This window comes from Erithacus rubecula, assembly GCF_903797595.1.
Source record: "Erithacus rubecula genome assembly, chromosome: 18".
Classification (NCBI taxonomy): domain Eukaryota; kingdom Metazoa; phylum Chordata; class Aves; order Passeriformes; family Muscicapidae; genus Erithacus; species Erithacus rubecula.
The window spans coordinates 6,810,490-6,834,413 of NC_136670.1; the positions used below are offsets into that span (position 1 = coordinate 6,810,490).

Consider the following 23,924-nt stretch of genomic DNA (forward strand, 5'->3'; position numbering starts at 1 on the left):
CAGCACAGCAAGAACTACAACCTGCTTCAATACAAAAGGGAGAGGAGGAAAAAACAAACACAACAGAAAGCTTTTCATACAGTGTTTGAAAAGCTCCTATTAGCAAAACACATGGCATAAAATGTGCTTCTTGTTGTGTTCAGGGGAAAAGTGAAACAAACTGCTTGAGAAATGCATTCATGGGAAAGATGAGCACTGAGAAAGCTGTTGAAATTAAACAGTCACTTGTAACATCCAAACCAACAGGCAGTGCCAGCAGGAAGAGAGGGAAATGGAGTACAAGGTCTGCATCCCAATCAGAGCTGGGGACAGCTCCAGCCAGCTGCAGGAGAGATGAGCATAGGTCCTGTCTCTGAGTACCTGGAGCACCAGGGATTAAATGCTGCCTCTTCCCAGGTGAGAAGCACTGTTTGACTTCAGTGGGATGGGTGAAGATGAAGCTGGAGTAGAGGTGGAGAGGCTGGTGGTGAAGGTTGTGCAGAAGTATGTGAGTGAGCACAGCGAAGCACTGCTCACTTTAGCATGGGGTGAGATGGAAGCTGTTGGAAGGTGAGGCCTGTTGTAGGGTCTGCAGCTCTGAGCAGGTTATGGCTGTGGCTTTCAGGGCTGGATGGACACCCCTGTGCCACCCTCCCAGTCCCCAGCTCCCATGCCAGCTGAGTGCTGCAGAGCATCCGTGGCCTTTGGCACCTGCAGAGAGCTGCAGACCCACCTGGACTGGCACCTGCACAGCCACTGGGAGTGGCAGCAGGGTCAGCCCTGCCAAGGCAGTGCTGAGCTCTGCCTCCTTCCCCGGGGCAGAACTAGAAGGTGGCAGTTCTCTGTAGCACTGGTGACACAGGGGTCAGAGTTATGATTTGGTGTGTGCCTGGCCATGGGGTGCAGGCAGCATGTCCTGAACAGACCATTCAGAAGGGGCAGAAGACAACCTGAGCAGCAAAGCAATGAGAAGCCTAAAAACAGATTCCCAGTGGCATTACCCTGAACACTCCCTGCCATCCTCCTGCCTTCTGGCTGGGCAGGCAGCCCTGTCAGATGTGTCCAGGCTTGGAGGTGTCTCCCATCACTAACTGGGTTTTTCTGTGTGAATTTTTTTGCAGGTGTCTCTGTTTATGCAGCAATGACAGAAGTGTGATCTAAACAGGTCATGTGCTTATCTGAGAGGCAGGGAAGCCATGGGGAGGGTGAAGTACCATCTTGAACTTAACAGCATGAAAAAGTGGAGTGGAAAGCAGGACGTGTTCAAGGTCAGGTGATGTGGGAGAACAATGGAAGCAGTAATACAGAATTAGTTATGCTATTGGAAAGGTATTAGGTGTTGTCATCTCAGTTTCTGTTCCTCTTTCCAGCAGAACATTGGACTGATTTGTACAATTCAGAGTGGCCATACATCTCCTTTTCTTTTGCAATGAGTGAGCAGAGAGTGGATGAGAGGCTGCAGTACATGCCAAGACAGTGTCACTGTCCCTTTTGGAGTTGGCTGTGTGCCTGTAAAAGCTCTGCTGCCAGCTGGGAGTTGGGGCAGAAAATGCAGGCAGGCCCTAGTAGCTGGTTTTGAGATATGTCAGCTTGTACCTGGCTTTGTGTGAGAAATGTCCATTACCTCTAGATGCAAGGTGGGAGGAGGAATTCAGCTACATAAATACTAGATGGTGGCTGGGTAAAAGTGAATTTAGATAGTGACTTTTGAATGTTTTTATTTGGCTGCAAGCAAGTGCTGTTGTATTTACTCTCTCATCTCCCCATCTGTCTGAAGGGGAGAGAGCTAGGGAATCTAATCTGGTACTGTATAACATGTTAAACAGTGTAGGAATGCCTTTTTGTGTGCCTCCATCAGAGATGGAGCTGTGTGGATGGACAGGAGCTCTGCCAGAGGCACTCCCATCTGCAGCTGGTCCCATCCCAGGGCATGGGGCTGAACAGCACAGGGCTATCTGTGGCCATCTATGGTGCATGAAGAAGGTGAGCTGAAGTTCCTTGGCTGTGAGCCATGTGAATGATGGACCCACAGCTGGAAAGCTGCTCTGCAGCAAGTGGAGCATTTCCCCTGTCCTGAACCTGCTGCTAGCCTGGAGCCTGTCCTGCTCTGCTCCTGTCCAATGTGGCCTCTCAGTCCTACCTCACCAGCTTTCCAGTTTGCTTTGTCCCTGCATTTATCTTCCTTCTGTGGTTGGACATGTGACTGAAGGCTTTAATTTATTCACAGCCCTCCTTTTGGTAATTTATCCTTTGTACTCTTTGCTGTCTTGTATTATTTAATTCTGTGAAGCACTCTGGGATTCAGTGTGTGTGAAAGATGCTGTACACAATAACATTATGCTGTATTGTTTGTGATTTGCAGGCCTTCTGGATTTCTAATTCTGATTGCAGTGGTGGTTTGTGTTATTTGTGCTATGGCTATGCTCGAGGGCCTCAGCTGGATCAGGCTTCCCTTCCAGCCCTTTCCTTCAGGAGCTCACATCTCATTGTGCCCTGATTTAATGTTGGCTTGCTCCATTCCGTGTGTAATGGCTGCAAATGCAGGACGTGCCACTGGGACATGCATGGATTTGTGGTGTCCTGGTGGAGGCTGAGGGCTAAACCTGGTGTCTGACTCCTTGTGAGCTGTGGGGTTGCCTTGGGGAGAAGTGGGAATCTGGAGATGGCCCAGGGAGTAGGTGGGTTGCACCCTCAGGAGGGGCTGTTTGGGGCAGCACTGAAGCAGTGGAATAGCAGAGTGAGAGATGTGATGGGTCTGTGCTGAGCAGCTGGACACTGCTGGAGCTGGAGGAGCTCATCAGCCTGTTCCTTGTGGGGCTGGGAAGCTCAAAATAGGGCAAATCTTGGGGTTGGCATGATGTGGTGTGTTGATGAGGGGATGCTGGCTGCTGCCCACTGCTGCTGCCAGGATTTCTGCACGTGTTCAGCCCAGACCCTGTGCTCTGTGCCAGCTGTAGCTGCACTGAGGTGTCTGCAGGTCTGGCTGCCCTCTGGGTGTCTCACTTGGGTGGGTGCAGGAGAGGGGGTGGTAGGTGAGATGGGCTCCTCAAGCAGGGGTACCCACCTTCAGTTTGATTCATGCTTTTCCTGAACCTACAGCACTGGAGCTTCCCAGAGTCACGAGTGAAGTTACAGCCCACAATTTCTGTATTGCTCTGTCTATTCAGAGCATAAGGTTCCCATCAGAGCAGGTTTTTCCCCTTGTCCAAAATCTGTGCACAGTTCCACTTTATGCACCAAAAGCCACACTTTAATTTTAGTTGAAGGCTCTGGGCTTGCAGCCTGGTAGAAACGTGGCCTTCCTGTACCATGCTGCAACACAGCACAAGGGGAGCAGTGATACAGGGCCTGTGGTGGTAGATTCCAGTACTCCAGGGGCTGGTTTAAGGGTGGGCTTGGCACATCCAGCTGCTCATGGTTGCCCCTTTTGCCTGGTCACAGGTACGCCATCGACCGCAGCACGGATGCCGAGAGGATCTTCGACATCGATGCCAAAACTGGAGCTATTGTGACAGGGAAGGTCCTGGACAGGGAGACAGCAGGGTGGCACAACATCACTGTCCTGGCCATGGAAGCAGGTGAGATGGAGGAATGCTGTGTGCAGCAGAGTCTGTGCAGAGCTGGAGTGGGGCAGGAGGAGGAGTATGGGTACTGTCATTGCAGGGGTAGCCAAGACATGAGTGTTAATCAACATTGAAGTAAAAAAGAGAAAAAAAAAAGCAGCAGCACTGAGTCTGACATCTCCCTAGACAACCTAAAAATACTCTTCCTGAGTCGAGCATTAATAAGGGAGCATGGTCGAATAGTATATTTGATGAACACTAATCAAATTTGTGTTATCTCTGCGCCATCTCTGCCACTCATCCCTGCACAGCTCGCTGCCTGCACTCACACCTGCTGAGCAGCACCCAGGGGGCTGTGCTCACATCACTGCCCCTCCTGGATCAATCATGTGCCCTGTGTGGGTGTCCCATCAGCTGCAGCCCTGTGCCACTGCAGGACTGCCAGCACTTGCTGCTGCCAGAGCTCTCAGTGTTTGGGATTCACAGACTGCACCTGGGTTTGTGGCTCTGGGTGCCTCCTGTGTGCTTGGGGTGCTGCAGGCTTGGCACAGAAGGAATGGATGAAAGGTGCTGGGGCTGCAGCAGTGGGAAGGAACTGTGGGAGCAGAATGTCCCAGGTGCCATGCTGGGAAATATGCTTTGCCTCATTCTTCAAAGTTTTCCATATTTTGGATGTGCAAGTCATCAGGGTAGCCTGGGCCCTGCAGTGAGTACCAGGGAGCTTCTGTGGCTGCAGAGCACCTCCTTATCCCTGCTGGCATGTGCCAAGGGTTGTCCATCTGTGGGCAGGAGCCTTCCCCAGGCTTTGCTCTGAGTGTTTCTTTGCTCTTTCTAGAGTGTTGAAGCTGCTGTCCATGTTCAAGGAGCCAGGTTGTGGTCCAAGAGGTCGGATCCTGCCACCCACTCTGGCCAGGTGGCCACCTGGCCCTGGGAAGGGAGGGGTCAGTGGCCCTGGCCAGACCACCCCTGCCCCAGGGGATATCTCTGTCTCTGTGGTGCATCCCAGTCTCTGTGCCAGTGCTCTGTGCTGGATGGCAGAAGTGACCCCTGTGCTCTCTGGCTGTGGCACTGTTGTGAGCCCTGCCTGATCACATCCCCAGGAGGGCAGTCCAGCTGTGGCCTGTGCTGGGGGCTCCGTGGGGAGGCTCTGCCGGGAGGAGGGGATGGCAGCATTGCAGCACAGCTCAGCATCCAGAGGAAACGTGAGGTGACAAGAATCAGAAGGACAATATTTACATGCTGTGGCTAGGATTTCAGAACAAGTCAGTAAATGCTGCAGCTCCCCTCTGGCAGGGAAGCCTGTCAGGCTGGATTGCTTCAAAAGCCAGGGAGACTCTTCAGTGCTCTGACTTCTCCCGTGGTGAGCTCTGACTCATCCGTTTTAGCTGCCCAGACATTCTTCCCAGTGACATTATCCTTAACGTTTTGTAATCATGAAATATTAATGACTGATATTGAATTTAAAGTACAATTTATGTCTGAATCCTCAGTTGGAAAGGGCAGTTGTAAAGGTGCAGCCTTCTGAGTGATGGAGGGCTTTCGGAGCGGGGCCGTGCAGCAGCTGCCAGGATGTGCCTGGCACAGTGGGATCAGCCATGGCTCTGGGAGTGCAGGGCACTGGGAGCCTCCACGCTGGCAGCAGCACATCCAGCACTGCAGTTCCTGGCACACAGGAGTCTGGGGCCAGGGGTGCTGGCAGGTGCCATGGGCACATGGGGTGCAGCTGGGTGCCACAGGCTGGACGTCACCAACTCCATCACAGGCAAGTGCTCGTATCTTCTCTTTCCTCAGTGAGGTGTAAACTTGGCAGGATGAATGGAACAGACCCAGTGGGAGTCCTGCTGCCCAGGATTGTGCCTGGTGCCTCAGCTCGTTGGGGCTGGTGGGAGGCTGCACCCACTGTGTTCCCATGGCATCGGCTGCATGTCCTGCAGTGTGTTGCAGCAAGATGTTGCATCCCTGGTCTGCTGCTGGGGCTGTCCTGGGCTGGGTTTGACCATTGCAGGCTGAAGGACAGCCAGCCCCACTGGCAGCACTTGTTCCCACAGGCAGCCTGTGGGGCTGGAGCAGCTCCAAACACGAGCTGTGCCCCCACCCTGGAGAGCCCTGTCTGGTGCCCACTGCTGCTGCAGCAGGGCTGTGTCGAGGTTATTTCCCACCTGTGGATATCAGAGTGGATTTGCCCCTGAAAGCAGTAAGAAAAGCTGCAGAAGGTGCCCAGCTGTGCCATGATCTGTCTGGGCTTCACTGCTGGCATGAGGAGCAAGGGCAGCTCTGTCCCCCCAAGCCAGGCACCCCCAGCAGGAGCTGCCTGGGCCAGCCAGGGACCAGCAAAGTGTTTGGCCTTGCAGCATGGCAGGAAACATGGGGGATGTTCAGCTAATCTGCCCTGGGACCAGGCCAAGCGTTTCCACAGATAAATCTTCATCTCCCTCGCAAGCTGTTTACCTTCCTTGGGCTAATATTAGTGATTCTCTTCCTGTTTTCCTCTTTGCTCATGTAAAATGATGAGGCCTTGACTGCTGTGTCCACTGCTGGTAATTGAGATGATAAATCTTCCTGCTGGAGACTGGCTTTAATCAGAGCATTGTGTTTGGATGCAATTTAATGACTCTCATGCTGCTGAGTTTGGGCAGGACTCAGGAGAGGTGAGAGCCATTTATATGTTACTTGGCTTAACTGCTGCTTCCACTTTGCTTCCCCTCAGCTGGGAGCCACGTTTTCAGCTCCAGCCTCTGATACAGCCACCTGTCAGACGAGCCATAGCCCTGGCATGCCCCTGCTCTGTCCTTGGCATCAGCACTCTGCTTTGCAGGCAGGAGCTGCACCAGCAGCTACAAACTCACCCTGTGCCCCAGAGCTGTGGCATCAGGGCTGGAGAGCAGAGTGGCACATCCCAGTCTTCTGTTCTGCATTTTGTTCCCCCAATTTGCTGAGATAGCAAGGAATAAAATCCCCTCCTGCCTCTTCTGACTTCCTTACTAATGTAAAAATTTTGAATTCAATATTGTACCAATTTGGCCTTGACACAAGAGCAGGTTGGATGCTGTGCCCAGCAGTGTCCCTGAGCTGGTCTGCTCCAGGTGCTGCTGCTGCACGTGGCAGCCCACGGTCCCCTGGGCTCTCCTCAGACCTGAGAAAAGCTGCTGAGCACTTTTGGGTGTGTGGAAAATGGAGGGGAAATGGCATTTGCTGGGTTTGGACCTCCACTAGAAAGGTTTGAGTGTAAAAATGCAAAGTGTTTTATTGTGAGATTGTGTGAGGGTCTGGGGGAGTAAGGGCTGGATCCTGGCACAGCAGAAACCACGAGTCCCCTCTTTCCTGCCACAGCAGGGGTGACCAAGCACTGTCAGTCCCTTCCCATCCCTGGGAGCTGCTGCAGAGCTCAGCATTGCTGAGCACTTGCCCAGAGCTGCTCGGTGTCAGTCCTGTGAGCACTCAGCTGTCTGCAGCTCAGGGAGAGGGCAACTTGGTGTTTTGCTTCTGCATATTTAAGAGGAGAATATTGTCCTGTTCCGATTACTTACTTACATGATTAATTAAGGAAATACTCTGGGATGTGGATGAAGATTCCTCTGAGGCATTTGACTCTTGAGGGTTGCTGTGGAGCAGGACTGTGACCATCTCATGCTCCAGAATCCTGGCACTGCCTGTCCCACCCCTGCCAGTCCTGTCCCAGTGCTGCCTGTTCTGCTCCAAGGCACCTGGGCAGGGTGTCTGGCACACCCTGAGCCACGCTGGTGGCTGTGATGAGGCTGGCACAGATGCAGCACCATGGAAGCACTGGGCAGAGCTCTGTCCCCCACGCACAGCAGCTCCAGTGGCTCTGAAATAATTCCTCCCATGTTGGCAAAGGCAGCTGCCAGTCACCAGCCTGGAGCTCCCATGCTGCACGGCTGTGCTTCCAGCATCTCCCTCTTGTTCTGTGTATTTTCCATGTCTCTTTCCTCAGTCTTTTCAGATTAATAGCATTCCAACTCCTGAAGGAAATGCAGAAAAACGGCATGTTTAATTTTAATTTAGGAAAGCGTTTAGGTAGCAGCCTAGTTTTCTCGCTGCTGTCAATCAGGTTTTCTCAAGGCTGACATCAATTAGTTTAAAAATATTGAATGTAATTTTGCCTGACACAACATATTGCAGCCACTGCAAAATATAATTTATTTTAGAAGAAGAAATAATTAAACTAATTTGCATGTCAGTCAGCTGAGCTGGAATACCGAGGAGAGATGCTGCAATGGAAGATGGCTTTTTTTCCCTTCCAGTTGCCCTCAGCCAGCACATGCTGCCCTCGCCTCAGTCACGGGCCAGGTGCTGCTCACAGAGCCCCAGCTCCCTGCAGCACCCACACCACAGCCTCACCCACCCTCTCTGCTTCTCTTTCTGGCTCTGGGACCTGCCTGCTGAGCCTTGGCTCCTGTGCTGGGGTGTTTTGGGCATGCACTCAGCCAGGGAAAGCACAGGCCAGAGTTTCTCACCTCGCAGATGTGAATCCTCTGTTAGTTAGAGTGCTTTGTGTCTTTCATCACAGATGTGCTCCAGCAATCTTAATCTCACTTCTGACCATCATAATATTAGTTTATGCCATTGTTACAAAAAATATATTTCAGATGTTTTGAAGATAACTTTTTTCAAATACATCCAACCATTTTTTATTTTTTCCACCTGTAAATCCAGGTACTGGTTCAGAGGAAGAGGGAAGTTGATAAAGCATTGAGAAACCTTCAAATATACATTGTGCAGCCAAAATAAAAAGAAGCTGATGTGTGTCTCACTGGAAAGGTAGACAAGAGTGCAGCAGTTGCCTTTCTAACCTTGATGTTCCTGGACACATCAAATGTTGACCCCGTCACTGAGCCAGGAGTGAGCGTGAGCCTCAGGCTTCAGCAGTTTTGGCAGGGCAGAAGGAGAGCTTTTGCATGACAGGGTGCATTTAGAAAGGTCACTGTCTCAGAGCTGTGCCCAGGGATGTGGGATGTGAGCCCTGGCTCGGGAGGGGTCAGGGCAGGTGCTCAGCTCTGTGCTGTGACCCTGTTCCATGTGTAGCTGGAGCTGGGCTCAAACTCAGCCCTGTGCTCCTGCCCAGCTCTGGACACGCTGAGCACATCCTCCTCAGGGGCTGGGGCAGGTGGACTCGAAGAGAAGCTGCTTTGCCAGGATCACCTGGATGTCCAGCCCTGGCACACATGATCCCAGCAGGTCCTGGGGAGGGTTCAGCAGTGCTGAGATTGGCTCCTGCTCACAGCTGGCTGTGGGGCACTGAGGAACTCCTACTCTGGGTTACAGTTAGAAGAGGAAGAGCTGGGGTCCTGGATTCTTCCTCCTTGCAGGCTTGTCTTCCTCTCCCCTCTTTCTGCCTTTCCTCAGCAATCCCATCCTGCTCCAGAGCTGAGCAGCAGGGATGGTTACCCATTTTGCTGTGGGTTGAGGAGGGGGTGATGAAGTGCTGTCATCCTCCTTCTTGCAGGAACTGAACCCTTTTTCTTCCTGCTCATTTGTGGGCATCGAGCGCACACCCCGCCGCCTCCCCGGGCTCCCTTTTCACCCCACTGCCTCCCCCTTCCTCTCTTCCTGCAAGCAATTGCAGTTTATTTCACTGCACCAATATGCCTTTTAAAATAACACATAGTTCTAGGCTTTTAGTCACGACTTCAGCCTCCCTCCCCCAAAAACAACTATCTAATCACCAGAGCAGCTGGTCTGGGTGAGAAGGAGTGATAACGTGAGAACCTGGTGAAGGCAGCTCTGGGGAGGGGGCTTAGATTCCTGGCTAATTATGGAGCAGCGCTAAATCTCCTCTCCCCTGGGTCCTCCCCCACCTGATCTGTTTGGGCCAGTATTAATGTTATAGACAAACAGGCAGCAGAACTCCTGCCTGAGTGTGGAGAAAAGCATTAGTTCTGTCACAGGTGCAGCCTCTGGGTAAAACAAAGGAGATGGAGTAAGAGGGAGTTCTCATTTCTGGAGATATATGAGGTGCTTCAGCAAACATCAGGCCCTCCAGAGTGATTTATAATCCTGTGGCACGGGCTCAGTGTCCCTCGGCAGTGTGTGTGCAGCTCAGTGATGCTGCAGTGAGTGGAGGTGTAAATGCTGCCCCATGTGCAGAGTGAACCCCGAGGGAGGGGGTTCCCCAGGACCACTGGCTGTGTGAGGCTGGGCTGGTGAGTGCCAGGGAGAGAGGGCTGCCCTCAGTGTCACTGCATGACCCCTCATGCCAGAGGTTTAAGCTGCAATGGCAAAAAACACCCAGTGTCAGCATAAGGGGCTGGAGTCCCTGGGCAAGAGCCTCCTGTCTCAATAGGGCACATTTGACCCTGGGCACAGCAGAGGTGGAGGGACAGATCTCACCACCAACCTGTGACTTTAGTTGACAGCAGCTGTTTCACATCCCAGCTCCATTGCTCAGACGGTGCTGCCTGTCTCAAGCCCCTGTGGATCAGGATCCAGCTCAGGGGGTGATCTCACATCCAAGTTTTCTGTCCCATCTTGGTGCTGTTTTTCTGCAGCACAAATCTGCACCAGTGCATGGCTGACCCTTATGGCTGGGACTAGCTTTGGGCCGCCCCAGTTTTCCAGGGGTAGGTCAGGGGGTGTTTCAGGAGCCCTTGGCACACAGCCCAGTGGTCTGGCTTCTTTTGCAGGGTGCAGTGAGGCTGAAGGAGCTCTGCAGGTGCTGCTGTCCTGTAGGCAGTCTGGCCATGGGCAGGCAGAGGTGCAGTGCTGGCAGCAGCCACGATGGCCTTGGAGAGATGGGGATGAAGGGGTTTGCTCCCTGGTAGCAGCAGCTGGCTCTCTGTCCTGAAGCTCTGCTTCTCTTTCTGTTTCAGATAATCACTCCCAGGTGTCGAGGGCCTCTCTCCGTATCCGGATCCTGGACGTCAATGACAATCCACCTGAGCTTGCCACCCCCTATGAGGCTGCTGTGTGTGAGGATGCCAAGCCAGGCCAGGTACGAGAGCCCCTAGCCCTGGTCTCAGGCTGCAGGCAACACTCTGGACCAGTGCCAGCTTGCCCAGCTGTCCCCTTCTGCTGAGAGCCTGTGCAGCCCCTGTCACAGTGGGAGTCACTCTGCTGGTCCCACTGTCCCGTCTGCAGGGTTGAAGGCTCGTCCCTCTCTGTGGCTGCAGCTGGCAATGCTGCTGGCTGGACCCTGGGAGAGGTGTGGGAGCAGCACTGGTGCTCACTCTGCCTTCTCCCCACAGCTGATCCAGACAATCAGCGTTGTGGATCGGGATGAGCCTCAGAGTGGACACCGTTTCTACTTCACGTTGGCACCCGAAGCCACCAACAACCACCATTTCTCTTTGCTGGATATCCAGGGTAAGTCCTACTGTACCCTTGGCCCAGCATCCTTCAGGCTGAGCAGCACCCCTGGCCATGGGTTACAGACACTGTGCCAGCTCTGGGTGCTTCGGGCATGTTGCAGAGCTTCTTGTCAACCTGAAATGGTGGGACTGATCAGCTAACAGCTTGGATTTCCTCAAGGAGGCTCTGCCAGCTTTATTCCTTGCTGCAAGCAGCCACAAAGCTCCTCTCATGCTGTCTGGTTAAGCCTTTGGTATTTTCAGGGCTCTCAGACCCTTTCTTGATGGGAAATCTCCAACCTGCCTGCAGGCAAGGAGATGATGTGGATTTATAGAGGAACATACTCCCTTTTTGAGTGTTATGATTTATCCCTTTCCAAGGTAAATCCTGGAGCATGGGTCATCTTGGGGATGCCAAATGAATAGCCAGCCTTGTGCCCCTGACAGATGGGAGCAGCTCCAGAGCCCTGGGAGGCATTGGGACCATGCTGTAGCCAGCCCACAGACACGGGGCTTCTCTGGGACAAAGCCTGCAGAGCCTCCATTCCCTGTGAGGTGGTGGCTCTGGAGTGAAGTTCCTCTGTTTCCTGGGGCTTGTCCTCTCCTTTGGGACATGCAGCCAGGCAGAGCCTGTCCTTCTCTGGGCAGCTCTGGGGTTCTCTGCATCCCTGAGCTCAGTAGCTGATGCTGCTGTGAGTGTTGGGGTGCCATGCAGGTTCTGCTGCCTGAGCCTGGCTGCTCTTGGACTTTGCAGGCTGTCAGGTCATTTGCATTTGTGTGAACAGTAACAATCCAGAACAGTAGTTATGAGGATGCTTCCTATTTTTGGCTGGTGTTTAGGGTGAATTTAGGTGCTGATTGTAGCAGTAGGTTCAGCAGGGTCCCCTGCAGATACTGGGACCTTCTCCAGCCACATGTGTATGTGCTTGTCACAGGGGCCAGCAGACTGCATTGAAATTCTTCTTGGGTTTTGGTTGGGTTTTCTTTTAAAACCATTTCTTTCTCTGCTTTTGCAGCTTTATCTGTCAAAAACCTGGTTTGGTTTGTTCTGAGCTTATCCTAGGAGCCTTTTGCTGACGTAAGATCCTGCTTGCTCAGTTTAGTTCAGCATTATTAGGGATAGTCAAAATGGAAAAGCTTCAGATGTGATGGTAGCACGGCTGGATATTGCTTTGTGTCCTGAGTAGCACAGCTGTCCCTGACCTCAGTCCCTCCCCCTCTGCTCAAGGGCAGCTGTTCAGAAGACCTTTGCTTCTTATCATGTAAACAGGCTTTAATCCTCAGCAAGATTTTGCCCCACACCCAGCGATTAACTTCCCTCACTTTCTTTGAAGTGCCTTATGAAAATGTGCCTGAACACGGGTGTCCACCCCTGCCCAGACCCTCGGGAGGCTCCCAGCTCTGCCCCAGGGTGTCTGCCATGCCCAGGCTGCCATCCCAGAGCCACTGCTCCTCTGGTAGGGGGTGGATGGGGCTTAGCAGGGGCTCCCTGGCTCTGTGTGGGGGTCCAGCAGCAGTGGCCCAAGGACTGGCATTGCAGCAGGTGCAGGGCACGTGTGCCACCATCTCCTCTGGAGCTGCTGCTCTCTTGAGTGGGACGAGGCTCTTGTGGCACGGGGTAATTCTTTGTGCTAAACGATCCCTCGAGCTTTTTTGTGTGGTGTAACACTGCATAAAATGAGTAAAAGCTGGCATCACCTCCCGCCTCCTGCTCTTGGGAAAACAAATGTTGTTGCTGCAGGGTTATTCCCAGAGTGTTTGGAGACCCTCCCAGTTGCTGAGCAGTGCTGTGTTCCACAGCAAGAAGAGGTGGCTGCCTGTGGCAGATGGAGGCACCCCTCATTTCTAACAGAGTGCCTTGGTGCCATCTCCCTCCCTTTGATTTCTGTCCCCTTCTGCAGTCCATCAGCTGCCCTGGGTACACTCACTTTGCCCCTGCTCTCATAGGTGTCCTTGCTGCATCCTCCCTTGTGTTCCCCCATTGCTTCCCTCTCCTGCATTCACCCCTCTTGCACTTGTCTCTACTCCCCCATATAAATATCAGTGGTGACAAACTGCTACCACCAGCCCATCTGTTTCTTTGTACAAATTTGTAGCCAGTTTTGAAACGTGATTTATAAATATTGCTTTTGCAGCCAAGGAGTGACACTGATGGATGTCAGCACAGATGGATTCTCTAAACTCTTGCTTAAATCCTCTCTTTTGCTTTGCACCTACTTCACTTGGCTCCTTCGTGGCACCAGAAATCCACCTCGGGGAGTGACTTGTTCCCAGCAGGGTGGGGACCAGCACCTGCTCAGGAGTGCTCCTGTTGCAGCTGGGCAGGGCAGGATCAGCTGGCATGGGGGGGCTGTTTGGGGGAGCCTGGGGGGCTGTGAGCTGCCAGCTCCCAGTGCTGGGGGTCCCTCCAGGGGTCCTGGGTGTGGCACACAGAGCTGTGCTGGCTCCAGGTTGGAGCTGCAGAAACCAAGTGTGTCCCTGCAGGTGACCACATAGCTGAGTTACAGGTGGTTGGCAAGAGCTGGGCTTTTGGAAACAGCACCATTGCCTAATGGTGCCTCTCTTTCTGTGCTTTTGATCTGAGGGAGCGCTCACACACTTGCTGATTCATCAGACAAGGAGTAAATGCCACCTGTGGTGACAACAGCGAGGATCCAGGAGGAAGATGCCCATCATATGCAGTGACTAAAGGAAGGGATGAAATTAGAGAAGCTGACCATGCTAAGATCCAACTGATGCCATTCCAAAGGCATTCACCATCCTCTGTTTCCTAAACTTGCCTTTTGCTGGGTTTCTGGCCTGAGAAAATTGATTACAGCAGGATCAAAGGCAATTAAAGCCTGAAATCATGTTCTCCAAGAAATGCTAATTGTGTTGGAAGGGATGGTAGAAAGTATCCAAGCCCAGCAACCTGGAAGGAGTGCTAGGTAATGTGGAGTGACACATGGAGCTACTGACTCCAGGGCTCAAGGGCTCGGCAAGCAGATGTCTGAACTCTCTGCAGGTCTCATTAAGAGCATGTAATGGGTGATAGAAGATCTGAAAATCCTGACAATCAAAAGCAAAACGTTAGGATTTGGGGTTTGCCTGAGGATAGAGGAAGCCTCCTCCAGCCCCTCAGGGATGCCCCTCTCAGCACAGGCAGTGCAGATGCTCGTTTGGCCGGGGTGGGGGTGAGGGGTGTGTGTAAAAGAGCATCAAACCTCCTCGGGGCTGAGCAAGCAGCAGAGCAGCAGCAGTGGTGCTGTGCCCTGGTACCCAGGGAGATTGAGAGAAGGGAGAGGCAGAAGGGAAAAACAGAGTGTTTCTTCTACCAGCTGCAGCACCTGGGGCTGGAGGAGGTTTGCTCCTTGGGGCAGCTCTGGCAGCAGTGTGCCCCCAGGCCCAGGCAGGTGCCACTGCTCCTCCCCAGAGCTGGTGTTCCCAGGCTTGGTACAGCAGCAGAGCAGCTGCTGCACAAGGGGAAGATGGATGCTCACGGGGCCCTGTGGGTGTAGGAGAGGGATGGGACATCAAAAAATCCCTCCTGCTCTCCTAGCACTGTTAGAGATTGAGTTATGAGAAGGATTTATTAGTTCTGTCTTCGAGGCTGCCAAGAGCCTCTTTGGAGAGGGAGTCTGGGAGACTTAATTATTTTATTATTCATAGTGACGTTAAGCTACCACCAGAGTATATTGCATTTCCTAACTTTCCTCATAGGGCAGTATTGATGAGTCCCTGTATGTTCAGCTCATGCCAGTTCCTGCCTTGGTCAGTGTCCTGCTCCTCAGGTGGCAAAGGGGCCATCTCCTACCCTGCCACACAAGATGATGTGATGTAACACAGGATAATGTCACTGCGTGATCAGAGAGAGGGTGGCAGTGAAAAGCCATGAAGAAAATGTCAATTTGTGCAGCAAGAAAGCAGTGATAGCAAAAGGTTTGTGTTGGGGCATCAGAGGACACTCAGCACAACCACAGCAGAAGGTGCAGCTTTGTGGGAACTGGGCAGGAAACCAAGTGTGGAGACCCAGACTCGTCTGCTCAGGAAAGCTGTGGATTAACGTCTGCTGACACTCCAGGGCTGCTCCTGAGAAGCACTGCTCCTCAGCTCATCACCCCAGAAATGGATTTGGCAGGAAGAGACAGGAGGGCTGCAGGGCCAGGGCTGCCTGGGCTGTGCCAATGCAAACAAATCTGCACCAAGACACATCCCAGAGCAGCTGCTGTGGGTCAGCTACGTGTAAAGAAACAACTGCACCAAGAGAAATCACAATTGTTTTGTGGGAGGTTGCTTTGGATGCATTTTCCAGGATATACATTCCAAGATCTGGGCAAAATTTTCCCAGATCTGTGATCAAAATGACTACAATCTTGTGGCAGAGCACTTTTTTTGGAGTATCTCAGAGGGGAACACAGAAGTTTGCGAGTAGCAGGGGTGCAAACATCCAACAGAGGAGAGTTCATGATGGTGGTGGGGAGCAGGGGTGGTGGGCAGGGGGTGCAGCCATTTCAGTGCCAGGGACAGGTGGTCCCTGCTAGGTCAGGCTCTGGCTGCAGAGCTTTGCTGAGCAGGTTCATTGGTGTACACATGAAATTTCTGTGGCTCTCCTTCCTGGGATGAAGGGTGCCCATCACCCTGTTCAGGAGATAAAATATAGTTTCATTGTGTTTAAAATAGTGCTTGTAGTTGTGATTTTTGTTGCTCCCTTACATTAAGTTTTGGGTCACAGGGCAAACCCTCAGCTCCTTCCTGAGGTGAGGTTTCTCTGAGCAGACCTGTCTGTCATTCTGCTTTTAGATTTAAGTACCAACCTCTTTATTTTGGCTTGGTGGGTGGCAGTATTTCTTTTTCAGTGGTGCCAGGCTGCCTAAACTGTCTGGGCTGAGCTGAGGTTGGTGCCTGCCCCTCTGCCACTTGCATGTGTAGTTCCCCTTGGTTTCTAGAGACTGTTCTAAAAATACAGCATGCTTTGTCACAGGTCCCTAAGAGGAGCTGGCTGTAAACAGAAGGGAGTTGCCATCCTCCTGCTGCATTTCCAGAGAGGTTTGGTGCTACCCCTGCATTTACACAGTGCTGAAGAGCAGCTGGGGGAGTTCCCAAGCACTGTGTTCCTCCAGCCCTGTGTGAGGGTTGGGCTGAGCTGGAGGTACAGGGCTGTGTGCTCAGGGATCCTCTGAGCCACAATCTGACCCCAGCCCCAGGATGGTGACCTGACTGGTGTGACAGTGACAGCAAAGGTGACCTTCCTGGGCTGTGGCCAGAGCCTTGCACTTTGCACAGTGCCTTACAGCACTTTGGTCTGTCCTTTTTGTCCTGTGGTTTTATCTCCATTCGATCCAGGTGTCTGAGAATTTCTTTTAGCTGGCCTAGCTAGGAGTTAGCCCTGGCCTCTTGCTGAGATGGTGCCATTAATGTTATTTATATCCCTTTGCTACACTGCAGCAAGGAGGGGGGACCAGCACCAAATGAGATCTCATTACCTTTGTGCAAACAATTAGCATAACAATAATTTTTTTTTCTGGCTCATCCTTGGTAGGCTACATGCAGCTCTCAAATGTTGCTGCCACCACACTTGGTTCAGCCTCCTTGCACCCAGGGGCCAGTGCTCCCTGTCCATCCTGACATCTCTGCCCAGTTGCTCTGGTGCTGCTGCCACATGCTCCAGAAGGCTCAGCCATGGGGGCAGGTGTCCCACAGGACAGGAGTCTGTGCTCTGCTGTGCCTTCTGCCACACAGAGACTTTGGGATCTGCTTCCTGCTGACCAGTGGATCTCCCATCCTGGCTCACCTGCTGTCCCCACCATGCCCTGTGTGCTTTCATGCAGCACCCAATCCATACAGCAATTTCCGTGATGGCAGCAGCCCAAGGGCCAGAGTTACAGTAGATGTCTTTTCCAGTGGAGGAGCTGATTCATGGAGAAAGGGGATGGTCTGGCATAAATCAGGTCAGATGAGAAGAGTCTGTAGACAGCAGCACCTTGCTGTGAGTGGGCCAATCTATGGTTTATTGGATAAAGACTGCAGGCATTGTGACACCTGGCTGCAATTGTCACCTGCTGCTCAGCCCCATCCTGCCCATGCTGCTGCTGGCTGGCAGCCTGCAGCACCCCTGGGCAGGGAGTCAATCCCAGTGCCAGTCCCTGTCCCTGCCCTCCCTCCCTGCTCCTGGTGGGCAGCAGCTGCTCCTTGGGTTCATGGCTGGCGCCAGGGCCCTGGAGGGTCCCGAGAAGTGCCTGTGTTAATGGGATCTTAACGAGCTGTGCTGTGCCAGCTGAGCCCCTGAAGCAGCCGTGTGTAAGCAGATGGGGAGGAGGATGCCTGACTTGGCTGGGAGGCTTGGAAGAAGCTCTGCCTACTCCTTCAGGAGCTACAGGGGATCACAGGCGGATCTGGCCCTCTGGCTGAGGCAGGACCATTCACTCATGGCTCTCAGCTTTGGAAGAAGCAATGTCTGCTCTTGCAGTCTCAGTGCCACCTGCAGACCCTGTCTGTTCTTATGTACATGTCAGCAATTGATTTTTATCCTGATTCTGTGCCACTCTCAGAGGGTCTTTTGGAAGTGTTTCCCCTCTCTCTGTGCCACCTGCTTTGTTTGTCAGTGTGATTCAGACACGTGCTGCTGCTCTTGTGCAAAGCTCACTCCCAGGTGTGGTGACAAAGGAGATGCCAGGCTGGCCCTGAGGTGCTGCTGGCAAAGGGGAACGAGCTGGAGTGAAGCTGGCCACGTTCAGGCATGGGGGCTGCAGTGCCAGGGAGCCACGAGCTGGGTCTGTGTGATGGAGAGGAGGATGCCCCAGGCTCTCATAGGATGGCTGCTGGAGGTGGTGCAGGAACAGCTGCTGTTCATCCAGAGCATGCAGGAGCTCCTGGCAGGTCCTGCAGGCTGTGATGTAGGAGTGACTTTGCTGTGTTTTGCTTGTTCCCTGCAGACAACACGGCAGCGGTGCACACACAGAGAGTGGGCTTCAATCGTCAGGAGCAGGACGTGTACCTGCTGCCCATTCTGGTGGTGGACAGCGGCCCCCCAGCCCTGAGCAGCACAGGGACTCTGACCATCCGTGTGTGTGGCTGTGACAGCACTGGGGCCATCCAGTCCTGCAACAGCACAGCCTACGTCGTGTCAGCCACGCTGAGCCCCGGCGCCCTCATCGCGCTGCTGGTCTGTGTCCTCATTCTGGTTGGTGAGTGCCTGCCTGTCCCCTGGGTCCTTCCTGTCCTGTCCCAGCTCCAGCAATGTCTGCAGGCAGGTGCTGTGGGCACAGAGCAGGCTCCTCTGCATCTGTCTCCTCCCTGGTGGTTGCAGTGTGGGGGGAAAGAACCTCAGCCCTGCTGGGGGGACCAGTGGGGAATTTCCCATGTTTGCCACAGCTCATGTGTGCTGAGCTCCACAAGGCAGCCAGAGCAGAGTTGCCTGTGCCAGGCAGGTCTGATGCTGCCCAGCAGAGCCTGGAGAGCTGTTGGCTCGCTCCCTGCCTGGACAGGCAGGAGCCAAGGGCTGCTTGCCAGCTGCTGTGCTGTGCCCACAGCAGCCATCTCACAGCAGATGGGGTGTGTGCTCCCAGCTTCTGGGCAGGGGTGGCAGGGGTGGGGCACACAGGTGTGCTCTTACCTGAAAAGGTCAGTGTTAGAGCATGTGTGAGTGTGTGGGCAGCATGCAGAGCTGGGCTGTGGTCACACCAGAGAGCTGCCTAGGTCAGGACCTGTATCCCAGGAATGCTGCTCCTGCCCCTGGAACAAGCTTTGCTGGGCATGGGGAGCGTGTGCTTGTGTGCATATGGGAAGGGGCTCTGAATGAAGGAGTTGCAGTGCCCTCGGGTTTAGCACAGGACAGCTGAGGGATGCAGCTGCTGAAAGCCCTCTCTGGCCCCAGAGCTGGCTCCTGGCCGGCTCCAAGGGCTGTCCAGGCTGTGGGAGGCAGCACATTGGTGAGGTCTCCTCTCCTTGGCATGGCTCCACTCCCTGTCTCCTGCTGCATCTCCGTTCAGAAAACCCTTTCCCACAGGGTGCACTTTACACTGGTCTCATTTTCCAACGCAATGCAAACAAATTTCTGCCTAATTGCCCACACGAATAAAGTGCACATCGGTGCTTTAAAGGTGATGGGCTGAATGGATGATGATCCAGGACACAGCTGCAGCTCGCTGCTCAGGCTCTGAGCCATCTGCTCCACATTCACCCACCCAACATTTGGCTGCTACTGTGAGTCATGCACCCCCTTTTCCTACTCACCTTCTGCAGAGCCCATCCGTTTGTCTGTCCAGCTGTGTGTTTATCCATTGCTCCCTCCTGTCTAGCTGGTCATGCTGCATGGCAAAGGGAGCTCCTGGTCTGCCCTGGAGCCTGGGCAGCCTCTCTCCAGGCCAGTACAAAGCACTGCTGCTGCTTTATCCTGGCTGATGGGAGCTGTCCAGCATCCTGGAAGAGCTCCCTGTGCTGGGAGTGCTGTGCCTCCACCAAGCAGGGTCGTCCTGCCCTGCAGGAGCACAGCATCCCCAAAACTCTGCACCCATCTGACTGTCTCTTCCTTTCCCAGTGCTGGTCCTTCTGATCCTCACGCTGAAGCGACACCACAAAAGCCACCTGACCTCTGAGGATGACGAGGACATGAGGGACAATGTCATCAAATACAATGATGAAGGGGGTGGTGAGCAGGACACGGAGGCCTATGACATGTCAGCCCTGCGCAGCCTCTACGACTTCAGTGAGATCAAAGCCGGGGATGGAGGTGGGGGGCCAGGAGAGGGGGGCCCCGGCAGAAACCCAGCCTCCGAGCTCCATGCCCTCCCACAGTGGGTGCAGAGCCCAGACCTGGACTTCTCAGTGTTCAGAGACTACATCTGCAGGAAGGTGGAGCAGGCGGATGAGGACCTCTCTGTGCCGCCCTATGACTCATTCCAGACCTATGCCTTCGAGGGCTCGGACTCCCCAGTGCCCTCCCTGAGCTCCATCAACACCTGGTCCAGCGGCTCGGAGCAGGACTTCTCCTACCTGGGGGGCTGGGGGCCGCGGTTCCGGCAGCTGGCAGCGCTCTACGCGGGGCGCAGGGGGGAGGAGGACGGCGAGGAGTCCTAGCTGCCCCTCCAGCCCCTGGGCTCCTCCTGGGCTGGGGCTCCAGGCTGTGAGGAGCCCCGGGGAATCAGGAATCCTATGCTCCTGGACTCCAAGCTGCACTGCAGGCACCGGGGACTGCTCCTCTGCAGCTGCCTTCGGCTCGGGTGGGCTCCACACCCACCTGGGGAGGCTGGGGAGCAGAGGAGCCACCGGGGTGTCTTCATCTCCTCAAAGCTGGTCTCCATCAAAGCACTACGAATTGACTTAAGAAGGAGAAAATCTAATTCAAGAGGGTTTGGAGAGGGTTTCTCCCCCACAAATTATCATTTAAATAGATCTGTTCGGTGATCCCCATCCAGGAGAGGAAGAGCAAACCGGGAGCCTTTTGTTGTCTAAATTGTTTTTGTCACTTGAGTCAGAGCATTTAAAGAGCTTTGATTTCTTTAAGAGCTTTCCTTGCTGAGGGAAACAAGCTTTTAACTTCTGTTCAGATTTTCCCCTCCTAAGTTTACCTGCTTTTTGAAGTCTTCCTTCTCTCTGCTTCCTGTGGGCCTCTCAGTAGCCCTGGCTGCGGGCATGGTGTTGGAGGGAGGATGCCACGCTGGGATCACATCCTGCACAGGGCAGCTGCTCACCTCAAACCAGGTTTCCCTTCTGTGCTGCAATCACTTCACCCCTGTCTTGTGATCACAGAGGTGCTGCTGATGTGAGGGGCAACCCCAACACTCTCTGCACAGCAGATGTTGTCTGCCAAGTCCTGGTGTGCCCCACAGCCCCAGTGACAGACAGGGTGTCCCTCCTGTCACCGAGGGCCGTGTGGCCTGGCCACAGAGCAGCTGTGGTGCTGGGGAGAGCCATCAGAGGGGCCCAGAGCAGCATCCCCAGGTGGGCTCTGCCAGCCCCTCACACAGATCTGGGGTTTGCAGGGCACCCAGCCAGGCACTGGCTGTCACCAAACGGTGTGAGCTGCACAGGGCAGCAGGCAGGACAGCAGTGTTCCCTGCCATAGTGGCTGAGGGAGAGCTGCGTCCCATGGAGGACCTTGCTGCAGGGTGCAGAACCCAGCTCATAGCTGGGAAGAATAATTCCTGCTTGCACCCAGCTGACAGCAGAGCATCACCATTAGCAACAGAGCAGCCATGCCCAGGAGATGTGTGTGAGACAGAACCTGCTGCACAGCTCTGGGGCTGAGCTGGCAGCAGTTTGGGCAGCACATCTGTGACACCTTGGGGTACCCAGGGTGTGCCCACCCCAGCACAGCATCCTGCAGCAAACCAGCATGAGCTCCCCGTGGGACTGCTTCTGCATATAATTCCTGGGTTTGGGAGGCAGTGAGGAAGATACCAGTGGGATGTGCCATTGCTCCTCAGGCTGCAGATGATGCTGGAGGAAAGCACTGGGTGCCCTGTGCCTTCCCAGCCTGCCAACTACCACAGGGAAAACTGAACAGCCTGTAGAGTGATGTCCTTGCACAGCGCCTCAGGCCATCCTGCTGGTGCAGCTCCTTATCTGTTCATGTTGAGAAAAAATCAATTATATCATTGATAGGTAACTGATACGGTCTCCCAAGGCCTGACACATCCTGGGCTTGTCATTGGGTTTGTCCTTTTAGTTTAACCACAGACACTGTTTTCTCTCCTCGGAGAAGGTTTAACTGTAAATGTACATGCGTGTCCATTTTTTTACTGTGTGTTGTTTCCCGGCTGCTGGCGTTGGTCCTTTAGCTGTGGAGGGACAGGACCTGGCTTTGCCACTGTGCCTGCCCTCAGCTGCTGCTGCCCACTGCCACCATGGCCCTGTGCAGAGCCCCAGCTTGGCTCATACTGGGACAGGAGCTCCTCAGGGCCTCTCTGGTCCCTCCAGGAAGGCAGTGGTGCTGTGGCTGGCACCAGCGTGCTGCTGGTTCACTGTGATGATGCTGGGGAGGCAGCAGGGCCCTCGGGTGCTGTGCCACCCCACACCTGCAAGCAGGAGAACAGGAGAAAGCCCTCTCTTTCCTCAGGAATGTGCTCGTGTTTTCCCTCTGGGCTGCTGTGCCCGAGCCCCCCCAGCACTGGCCCTTCCTCTAGCCACGTGTTGTGCAATAGCAGGGCTCTGTCCCAGGAGATGGGGTCTGCCAGGGTCTGTGTTTAGCCCCTCCCTGCCCAGCCCGTGCTCTTTCCCGGCGCATGCACGCACGCTTGCGTTTCATTCCTGTCCCGCTGTAAATACGGGAGGAGCGCGGTGCCAGCACCCCCTGCCCGCCCCCCAGCAGGAGCTGGCAGTGCCACCATGTCTGATGGAGTCACTTTGGTTTTGTTTCTCTACCCAGATGAAATTAGAAGGTTGATTTCCTCACCCTTGTTATTTTTTCAAGGTCTTTCTGGGACCTGGAAATAAATTATTTCCTTGTCGTCTAGCCTGAGTCTTATGTGCTTTTTTTGTCTTTTTTCCTTTCCTTGCATTGCCCTGTCATTGTGGACCCTTTGGTGCCTTCCACGAGGGGCTGGGTGGCTGATGGGCCGTGGCACAGCCAACCCCTGCAGCATGTTCCCACTGGCAGGATGCTGCATCTCTGGCTTCTACCCATTTTTCATTGAAATGCTCATCAGAAAAAGCTTCTTCAAGAGAAGGGTCATTTTTTCTCTCTGAACATGAAGGAAATGAAAATTAAAATGAACAAGAAAAAAAAATGCCCTTGGTTTTCTCCATCCTTTCAAGAGCAAGTTGGGTTGTGCTTTGAGCAGCCCAAACCATTCTATGATTCTGTAATTCTTCATGGCTTCAGTGCAGCTGAGCATTGTCAACAGCTGACCTGTTCTCATTTTGGTGATGCTGTGTGCTACAGCAGCATTCAGTTACTGGCAGCAGCTTAAAAACCCTCCTTCAAACTCAGTTTTAAGACTGAAATGATGCAAATAAATGACATTCTGGCTTGACCACAGCTAAATCAATTGCTGATGGTTTCCTTTATGGCCAGGGGCTGGGGAAGGAACAGGGTGCTCCTGGCAAAGAATCATTACCCTCCCTGGGCCTGGGAAGCCTCACTGAGGTGGCTGCAAATGCTCCAGCACCCATCAGTGTGCCAAAGGCACAAAGGGATGGAGCAGGCACAGAGAGGGGGGACATGGCCAAGCTCAGTGGTGGCCTCAGTGTAGGTCAGCAGATAGAACAGGCACACTTTAAACTGCTCCATAAAGCAACAGTCATTTATCTTCCAGTCCTGGTTCCAAAACAGGATTATTGTTCCCCCAGGTCTTTGAGTGTTTCCTTATCCTTCACCATCCCCCTGCCTCCACTCCATCCTGCTCTCTTGATTATTCACTAAATGTTATGGAAGAAGCATCTGGTGACCTTTGATGACAACAATTAGTGGGATGCTGTGACAGAAGGGGGAAGTCTTGAGGCCAGAGGGTTTTCCAGAGGCACAAGGTGTGCTGTCAGACCTCAGCCTGGTTTTCCTTCTCACACTTACAATGAGTGCCTCTACAGCTGCCAGCCTTGAGGAAGCCTTTCTGCCAGCATCACCATTAATTGTACTGTTAATTGCCCCCTCACAGCAAGTCTGTCAGTGCTGTGGTCACAGCTGCCTACTCTGGCAGGTCTGGACACTTGGCTGTTTGCAGAGAGTTGAGCATTGCTGAGTGTTTGTACCTGGATTTCCAGCCCAGGTCCTTGGCTACAAGAACTCTCATCCAGCTACAGCTCTCCAAGTCCTGCTGTCCCACTTCAGGCACCCAAACACTTTGGGGCTCTAGAGGACAGGGCCTGGAGTGTTCTGGGAACTCCACGTTGAGGAGGAGGAGGAGGGGTCTGCAGTCACTGTGCTCATTGCAGTGGAGGTGACAAGTGCCAGCATTGAGTGTGAGCCTGCGCTGTGCAGGAGGATTTGCTTCTTGTATATTGTGGGGAAATGGAGAGAGCTCAAAGCAACAAATTGTCAGTCAGAACCAGACCCTTCACTACAAAAGAGGAGGATTATTGAGAGCTTTGATTGCAGAAGCATCTGTGAAGATGCTTGAACAGCTCCATGCCTCCTCAACACAGCCCCTTCTGAGGAAATTTT

At 53.6% G+C, this 23,924-nt stretch overlaps 1 protein-coding gene across 3 annotated transcripts in view; it reads left to right on the plus strand.

The window, feature by feature from the left end:
- Nucleotides 1–22,277, plus strand: part of CDH22 (cadherin 22) — a 75,245-nt gene extending 52,968 nt beyond the window's left edge. For all 3 annotated transcript variants that reach the window (XM_079321832.1, XM_079321834.1, XM_079321833.1), the window contains exons 8-12: nucleotides 3,421–3,557; nucleotides 10,370–10,491; nucleotides 10,745–10,862; nucleotides 17,758–18,009; nucleotides 19,362–22,277. In XM_079321832.1, coding sequence (XP_079177958.1) covers nucleotides 3,421–3,557; nucleotides 10,370–10,491; nucleotides 10,745–10,862; nucleotides 17,758–18,009; nucleotides 19,362–19,900 — 1,168 coding nt within the window. In that variant the 3' untranslated portion in view covers nucleotides 19,901–22,277. The remainder of the gene's footprint in view (nucleotides 1–3,420; nucleotides 3,558–10,369; nucleotides 10,492–10,744; nucleotides 10,863–17,757; nucleotides 18,010–19,361) is intronic.
- Nucleotides 22,278–23,924: the final 1,647 nt, after the last annotated feature.